Source organism: Corvus moneduloides, chromosome 2, assembly GCF_009650955.1.
Source record: "Corvus moneduloides isolate bCorMon1 chromosome 2, bCorMon1.pri, whole genome shotgun sequence".
Lineage (NCBI taxonomy): Eukaryota > Metazoa > Chordata > Aves > Passeriformes > Corvidae > Corvus > Corvus moneduloides.
In genome coordinates this window covers 88,818,631-88,827,405 of record NC_045477.1, presented here as the reverse complement: position 1 = coordinate 88,827,405, position 8,775 = coordinate 88,818,631, and the positions used below count along the sequence as shown (strand labels likewise).

Below are 8,775 nucleotides of genomic sequence, written 5' to 3'. Positions count from 1 at the left end.
TCTCTACAGCGCCGAACTGCAGCATTTCTGAAACTCACTGCAGATTTTAATAGCTGCCATTTACCCTAAAAATACATTTGCACCTCTTCTCTTTACTGTAGCGTCTTGCGTGTTCTTTCTCCGGAGCTCTGGTGAAGAGCAGGACCAACCACTCCTCCTCGGGACATCCTCAGCTGCTCGGTACCTGTCCCGACTAACACACCTCCTCTTCGCTGCGCCCCTTCCCGGGCGGGGGTGAGTGCCGCCGTACCGAACCCGCCCCTCCGGCCCTGCTCGGGGGGAGGGAGGAAGGGAGGGAGGGAGGCCGGGCGAGGGGCGGCCCGGAGCCCGGCGCAGCGGCACCGGGAGCAGCAGCAGCCCGCGCCCCGCCGCCGGCGGCTGCTCAAGCGGCGGCGGAGGCAGGTGCGGGCGCTTCCGCGTCGCGCTGCGAGGAAGAGCAGGAGGAGAAGGAGGAGGCGGCGGCGAGAGCGGGCGGGCGGCGCGGCCAGCGGCTCGGAGCCGGGCCGGCGTGCCCGTGGGCGTGCTCCCCGGCGGGGAGGACCGCCCGCCGCCCACATCCCCACCGCCGTCGCCGCTAACTTTGCTTGTCCGCAAAGAGCCACCCTCCGGCAGACAGAGGGTCGGCGGAGCCGGGGTCCGAGCCGGCCCCCGCGATGAAGGGCCGGCGACGGTGGCGAGGCGAACATCGCCGCTTCGCAGCGGTGCTGGTGCTGTACACGCTGCTGCTGCTCCTGCTGGTGCCCTACGCGCTGGACTACGGGACCAGGCGCGGGCGAACAGACGAGGAGCCGCTGCTGCGGCGCTGCCCAAGCCTGGAGGAGGCGCTGAGTGAGTGGGGCTGGGAGCAGCGGCCGCCGCTGGACGAGGAAGAGGAGGAGGATGAGGCGGGCACGGCCGGGGCGGCGGGTAACGGCAGCGCGGGGACGACGGGGAAGCGGCACATCTACCTGCACGCTACCTGGCGAACGGGCTCCTCTTTCCTCGGGGAGCTCTTCAATCAGCACCCCGACGTCTTCTACCTGTACGAGCCCATGTGGCACCTTTGGCAGGCGCTCTACCCGGGGGACGCGCTGAGCCTACAGGGAGCCCTCCGCGACATGCTGCGCGCCCTCTTCCGATGCGACTTCTCCGTCCTGCGCCTCTACGCCGCCCCGTCCGGCCCCCGCGACCCGCTGGCCCCCGCCCCGCCCGCCGCCGCCAACCTCACCACGGCCAGCATCTTCGGCTGGCGGACCAACAAGGTGATCTGCTCGCCGCCGCTCTGCCCCGCCGCCCCGCGGCCCCGCGGGGAGATCGGGCTCGTCGACGGCGCCGCCTGCGAGGAGACGTGTCCGCCGCGGGCGCTGCGGGAGCTGGAGGCCGAGTGCCGCAAGTACCCGGTGGTGGTCATCAAGGACGTGCGGCTGCTGGAGCTGGGCGCGCTGCTGCCGCTGCTGCGGGAGCCCGGCCTCAACCTGCGGGTGGTGCAGCTCTTCCGCGACCCCCGCGCCGTCCACAACTCCCGGCTGAAGGCGCGGCAGGCGCTGCTGCGGGAGAGCGTCCAGGTGCTGCGCAGCCGCCACCGCGCCGAGCCGCGGGGCCCGGCCCGCCACCAGCAGCAGCATCTCCTGCTGCCGCCCGGGCTGCTGGGCGGCGGGCGGGCGCCGCAGCCGCAGCACCGCGCCGAGTTCTTCCTCGGCGGCGCGCTGGAGGTGATCTGCCAGGCTTGGCTCCGCGATCTCCTCCTGGCCCGGCGCGCCCCGGGCTGGCTCCGCCGCCGCTACACGCAGCTGCGCTACGAGGACCTGGTGCGAGAGCCCCGCGCCGAGCTGCGCCGCCTGCTGCGGTTCGCCGGGCTGACGGTGCCGCCCGCCCTGGAGAACTTCGTGCTCAACATGACCCGCGGCGCCGCCTACTCCTCCGACCGGCCCTTCCTCATCTCCGCCCGCGACGCGCGGGAGGCCGTCCACGCCTGGCGGGAGCGCCTGAGCCGCCAGCAGGTGCGGCAGGTTGAGGCGGCGTGCGGAGAGGCCATGAGCATTCTCGCCTACCCCCTCAGCGCCGGCGACGCCCGGTAGAGCCCGAGCCCCGCGTCCCGGACGGGCCCGAGGGCAGACGGACAGACGGACGGACGGACGGAGGGACGGGCGGGCGCCGTCGGGCAGAGCTGAGCGCGGGGGTCACCGCTGGCATGGTAGGCGCCCACTTGGTGGGCCGGGCGCTCCCTCGGGGGCAGCCCCGGCTGAGGGACACCCGCCTCGCCTCGGGTACAGGCAGCGCGGCAGGGTCCAGGCCCCCCGGCCCACTGCGGCTTCAGTGTGGCTGTGTTCCTTCTGGGCTGCGTGGAGAGGGCAGGCGGGATGTTTTATTTACGAGAAGGGTTTGGTGAGAGGTGTCCTCCAAGTACGGCATCACTCTTGGAGCCCTTTCAGCGTGAAACCATGATTTGTGTACAAAGCACAGGTATGCTACAAACAAACTGCATGAAAATTTTAAAATCCCCCAGGTGAAGCCTCGCAGCAAGGAACTAGAGGGCCTGGAAGGTGCTCCTGTGAGAGCATTGCCCTTCTGGAGGTCTGAAGCATGCTGGCCTCTGTCCTACTGCTACTGAAACACAAGAGGCTTCTGTGAAGTCTCTGCAGAGGTCAGTGACCAGCCAGGACGGTGCCTGCTGCAGGGCAGGACTCAGCTCTCCTGCTCCAAACCTGCTCTGCAGGGTCTCTGCCCGTGTTGGTTGCTGGTGCTGTAGGGAGGGGGCTGAGGGAAGGGGAACCGTGTCCATCGTTCAGAGCAGCAGGGTAAGCAGTCGTGCAGAGAGGGTAAGCATTCACCTGCTTATGTGTTTTGAAGATGTTTGTGGCAGAAATCTGCTTTTCTAAAGAAATCTGTAATTGTTTTGAAAGTAGGATTTTTTTTAATGTACATGTATTGATACACTTTGGTGATACTCATGTAAGATACAGGTGACTAATATATTTCTTTGGAACACATGTAGGGATGAATGAAACTGGAAGGCAAATGCTTGGTATTTCTGTTTTGTTTTCTGTGTCACTTTTCTTCCCTCGCTTCCGGGCTTGACACACTGTGCCGTGCACAGGGTCCTCCTGATCACATCCCTTCCAAACAATAACATCCTCTCAGCTGGCAACTCCTGGAAAAAAAGCAAATGTTTCCTAAGAGGCTAAGACAAATTAATAATGAAGTTCCCAAATAAAACCTTTTCTTAAAAAACAAACAAACAAATGAAACAAACAAAAAAAACCCCTGAAGTTTTATTTTGGATTTTAAAATTACATGTTCCTGCAGATATCCTGCAACTTATGTGAGAAGAGGGTGTGTATGTATCTGCGAGTACCTTTGTTTCTTAATTTCTTGATGTGGGGATAGAAGGTTCAGTTGTAATTTAGGGATGCAGTTTCATAACTTCATGGAGACTGCTTTTGAATCCATTACAGTCTGGTAGTCTTTAAATGGCCCCACAAGAGTGTACAGGATTATAGGGATGTTTACATGCAGTCCTCAAATACAAACCCAGAATATGAGTTTCAAATTGAGGATAATCCAGGATCAGGAAGAAAGTGGTATTTATATAAAGTGCTGAAAATAAAGGCAGTTCAAAGATGTTATCATGGAGGAGGTGTTTGAATTGCACTGTACATTTTTGTGCTCTGAGTGTTATGCTGTACAGCATGTCAGTAAGTTAGGATGAACCTTCATTTATTTTAGCTCTTTTTTTTTCCCTTTATCTTCCCATCTGAGAGTATGTTGGCACAAGAAGCAGGTTTCTTTCATTATCTGACAGGAAAATGTAGTCATAAAAATGTTTTGGAACAAATCTATTCATTTCCCAGTAGCACACTTCATACAGTTTTGCATCCTTGGGCTTCTGCTTGAAGTAAGAATTACAGGGTCTCATTTTGTGCTGGAACAACCTTGTGTATTATCTAAGGATATTTCTGCATTCTCTCACAGTGTCTGTGACACCAAAATTTGTCTCTGGGTATTCCAGTGGCATTTAATAATGGTATTTGTAGAGATAGACAATACCTGTACTAATGCCTTGATAACCTATGTCAGGTAACCTATTTTGGAAGGCTTTTCTGGGACTACACCCAGCCTGGCTTGTACCGACAGGTTTGGAAAGAAAATAAGATTTTTGTGCATACCAAAAGATGATACGGTACTTATTTTCTTAAATCAGATGGGAGATTAAAATCCAGTATATCCTGTTTATTTGTTCTTAGCAAGTTGCAGTCACAGAATTGTCTGATGCAACTGTTAAGCATTCTCCTCACCTTGACAGGGAATCTCATCATGCTGTTTCAGGTGGTAAATATCTTTCATACATTTTTCAAAATCCACACATAGTTTCACTTAAATGGTTCATCATGATGAGAAAAGAAGTGTTGACATCTAGCTTAACTTGATTCTTATAGCTGGGAGGAAATCCACTTACCGGAAATTATTTAGTCTTTTCTGAAGCTGTTTCCATGTTTGAGCTGCAGAGTGCTGAAAGGCCTAGAGGGGAAGCTGTGTGAGGAGCATCTGAGGGCACTTGGTTTGTTCAATCTGGAGGAGACTGAGGGGAGACCTCATTGCAGTCTACAGCTTCCTGATGAGCTGAAGTGGAGGGACAGGCAGTGATCTCTTCTCTGTGGTGACCAGTGACAGGACCCAAGGGACTGGCCTGAAGTCCGGGGAGGTTCAGGTTGGATATTAGGAAAAGGTTCTTCACTCAGAGGGTGGTTGGGCACTGGAACAGCTCCTCAGGGAAGTGGTCACGGCACCAGCCTGATAGAGCTCAAGAAGTTTTTGGAAAATGCTCTGGGCACATTGTGTGATTCTTGGGGCTGTCCTGTGCAGGGCCAGGAGTTGGACTTTGATGATCCTTGTGGGTCTCTTCCAACTCAGGATATTCTACGATAGATGCATTTTCTGTATCAATAATTATTTCTGTCAACAAAAGTTGTTCACTAGCCTGATTGCTCCCCGTAAGTGATTATTTTAATTTTTTAATTTTTGTATAATGTGAAAAGGGCTCCACTGGGCAAAGTGTACAAAATATAGCAAGTGCAATTTGTGGTTTGTATTCAGTGCACCTGAGTTCATTATAAAACTCTTCTAAAAAAGCATAGGGAATATCCAAAGCTGAGAAAGGAGCAAGTTAGCCCGGAGTGGACACTTTAGAACAGGATGTGCAAGAGCATATAAGGCTGGATGGCCATTGCTTAATTACTGATGGTGTGACATGTGCACTTCAGTCACTAGAAGGTTTTCCAAAATTCTCCTGCCCAAGGGGGACAACTAAGGCTCACCAACAAATGCATCCCATTTTTCTCTTCAGGGTGTTTTGGTGGCATTGGACAGCATCATTCAGGGTGCTTACAGCATGTATTTGGTCTTGAAACTCAGGCCTTAAAGAAAAAGCAAATGTACTGTCAAATGTTGCTGTTGGTATTTACCTGAAAAGACAGAAACAGGCCTGATTAGGATAACCAGCATGGAGTTTCAGTGGCAGAGATCTTTGGAAGCAAACCAGAACTTCGCTGTAAGCAGGCCACCCATAGTTAGACTGCAATTTTGAGAGCAGCTGGAATTTATGGCTTGGGCATTTTGAAGTGAAGTCACTTTTCTACTGGCTGATGTAGAAAATTGAACTGTAACTGCTGTTTTAGAGCAGGGCATGGCATGGTAAGCAAGGGAAACAGTAAACACATTCTTACAGCCAACCTGAACTTGGAAGGCTTAGAGTGCAGGGCTGATCCGTAGAGTTTTAGTATTTCAGACTGAGATTGGTGAAAATTACCTACTTGTGCTACATTACATACAATGAATTAACAAGTTTAATTTATTAAAAAGTCGTAGTGGGAAATGGGTATAAAACTGACAGATGCTCACAGGACATTTCTGTTGTCACACGTCCGACTTAAGGGAGGTAGAAGCTTGAGTACTGTAGTTATTCATAAAAGGCTGGGATATTTCCATGCCGTAATTGTTAATTGGTCTTTTACAACATCATATCTGTATTTAAATGGTTTCTTTCAGGGAGGCAAACTGTAGTGACATACTTGTGGGAAATGATCAAAATCCAGGGCCAAGAAATACTTAGCCCCTGCCTTATTTTTACTCCTTAGGATATTACTGATGGAGTCCTTGTAGATATCCACGGTACGTACTTGCATACTGCAGGTACAATAGAAAATAGCTTAGTATCAGTTGCAGTATCTAACAGAAGTGTTAGAATGGTTGTAGAGTTACTTATTTCACAACTTAAGTATTGCATGAGTCATTTTAGCCCCCTCCCCCCATCAGTCTGGGCATCAAGAAAAGTCCTGAGTTTCTGCATTAAGTTCTCAGTATCACCACTTTCAGTAAAGCTCAATGATAAAAAAAACTGCAGAGTTTCTGGGTTTGTTATGGTAACAGAATTAAACAACTGAAACTCTGTGAGCCAGCAAGCCCGACAGCATGTTCTGTTCCTTTCTTGAACACAGAAAGCTGTCACTGGTACTCTCTGATGGTGCATGTCATTTCTCAGAGTCACCATGCAATCCATGCAGCACTGGCACTACCTTAGATGTTGTTTTGTCTTTCCTATTTAACTTGACATGACTCCTACGACCATGAAGAATGACATGGGAGAAATATGATTTGTCAAACCTTGCATTAGCAGTTTTCAGCACCCCACTGGCAGTGTGTGTGTGTGAGTGATGGGCCAGGTCCCAGGCTGTCCTTCTCTTGGCTGTGGTTTAAAGAGATGAATGCGAGATCCAGATACATTGAGGTGGTGGGTTTCAGTGATGAAGGGGCCTGTTGTTTGTTGGTGAGACACATATCTGGCAGTTCTCAGCTCCTGAACAACAGGCTGGAAGCTGATTAACATTTTAGAACTTGCAGTCTAGATATTGAGTACTGTGAAATTCTTGCTTCCAGCACTGAGATGTTAAATTCTGCTGCTAACTTAGGGCATCTGCAGTGCCATTCTTGTTGCTGTTAAGTGGGAATCCAGTCTTTCCCTGGATTTAAAAAAAAAAAAAAGTTTTTCCAAACTTTTTGCCCGTTTCTAAATGTCCAGTTTTTGCCAACTTCAACTGTACATAGGCTGAAGCTTTTCCATCATGGGCATAAGGTTTACGTCTCTTGAGGGAATTTCAGTCAAAACAGTGCATATTCTTTTGATCTTAGAATGTGGTGGTCTTTTGCCTGTGTTCAAATATTCTCAAAGATATTTCTTTGAAATCATTTGTCACTTCAGTGACTTTCGGGATAGGAACTCCAGTTTGGGTAGGGGAAATGACCTCTGTGTAGAGGATGTTCCCTGTGGTTTTTTTTTACCTCTGCTTTCTATTCTGATTTGGCCAAATGTATTAATGTTTGTATAAAATGGATAGCACGTGTTCAGTAAAAGTGGTTTTGGTATGTGTGTGTATCTTTATTTTACACCAAATAAAAGCTGCATTGGTTTTATCTCCAGTGAGACTGTGCAAACCTCTTTCTTTCCCATAGAAAACTCAGTGTGGTACAAGATACACAGTGGGAATCAAAACCATGTAACTATGGCAGGGGCTGCATCACTGGGCTGAGCAGGGAGGAGTCTGCCATTCCTGGTTCTCACTGATGCCTTCTTCCCTATCCCCTCTTTCCCTGTTGCAGTTGTTCCTGAGGAAGACCCCCAAATCCAGTGTTCAGCTTTCCAATGCTTAATAATGGAAAGGACTATAGGTGAGAGGGAGAAGACATTGATGACAGATGGGGTAAACATGAGGGAATGGGGAAAGGAATTCACTTTTAGTTGAGGATAGTGGGATTTGTTGGGCAAAGGACTTGGGTGTGAGAGGAATGAGGGACTGGGATTTGATGAGGAGAGGCAGGAAGTTGTGACTGCTTTAACTGGAAAAGTTGGCTAGGAGTATGTGTGAAGGAAGGAAGGAAGATGGAGAGAGCAAGCTAGGAGAAGCAGGGGTCAAGAACTGGGAATTGCCCCAAGTCTATTGTTTGAAGGAGATAGAGGAGGAAAGCTTGGGGTGGAGGGGAAGGGGGAGGATATGGAGAACAGGGTGAGTCTGAGTCTGATTTGCAGGGGGAAACTGGGAATGGTTCAACATCAGCTCTAGCCATGGCTCTGTTCAAGTGGCTGTGCGGACAACTGGCAGTGGACCAGCCCCTGGGTGGAGAGCTGGTCCATAGGGTAATGGTGACTTGCCTTCCCCTATACTTTTCTCAGACCATATAAACACATTTCTCCTGCAAACCAGACTCCTCTCATTCCCTCTGCATAAGGAATTTATTAACTGCCCCCCTACTCTCCTAGCAGCATTGGGGTAGGATGCATGGGAAGAAGTGCTCTCCTGCAAAACTGAAGTTTTAAAGCTCAAATTTGTAAAAATAAAGACTTTGCCCACCTTCTGCTACTGTCTGGCTCAGTTTGTGAGTACAAGGGAGGATGTGAGAGCTGTGTCACCCAGCTGCCTTTGCCTGAGCTCCATTTGGGAGTGCCTTTGCAGTCGCTTCTGCAGTGGGCATTACCACGAGCCATCAGAACAGAGGAGTCTGGAGGAGGTCCTTGTCCGTGTCCTTGGTTCGAGTGACAGATATTTGTGCACTGGATTTAAAAGTCCCAGTTCTAGCAGTGACTCATGTGCATATCACTGACATCTATTGTTTTCAGTATGAGCTTTTCCAAAAATGCCAGGAAACCTCTTGTCTATGCACACTGTTACAGAGGCGTTCAGTGTCTGTGCTGCAAAGTCAAGCACTGAAGGAGTCAGACTCAGTGTCTGCTGCCTCCCCTTTCAT

General features: G+C 50.9%; 1 protein-coding gene across 1 annotated transcript; it reads left to right on the top strand.

Annotated features, from left to right (window-relative positions):
* Positions 1-257: 257 nt before the first annotated feature.
* CHST7 (carbohydrate sulfotransferase 7) lies at positions 258-7,452 on the top strand. The gene has a single exon (XM_032100261.1). It carries the CDS (start codon positions 654-656, stop codon positions 2,055-2,057), a length of 1,404 nt encoding a protein of 467 aa, XP_031956152.1. The 5' UTR covers positions 258-653; the 3' UTR covers positions 2,058-7,452.
* Positions 7,453-8,775: the final 1,323 nt, after the last annotated feature.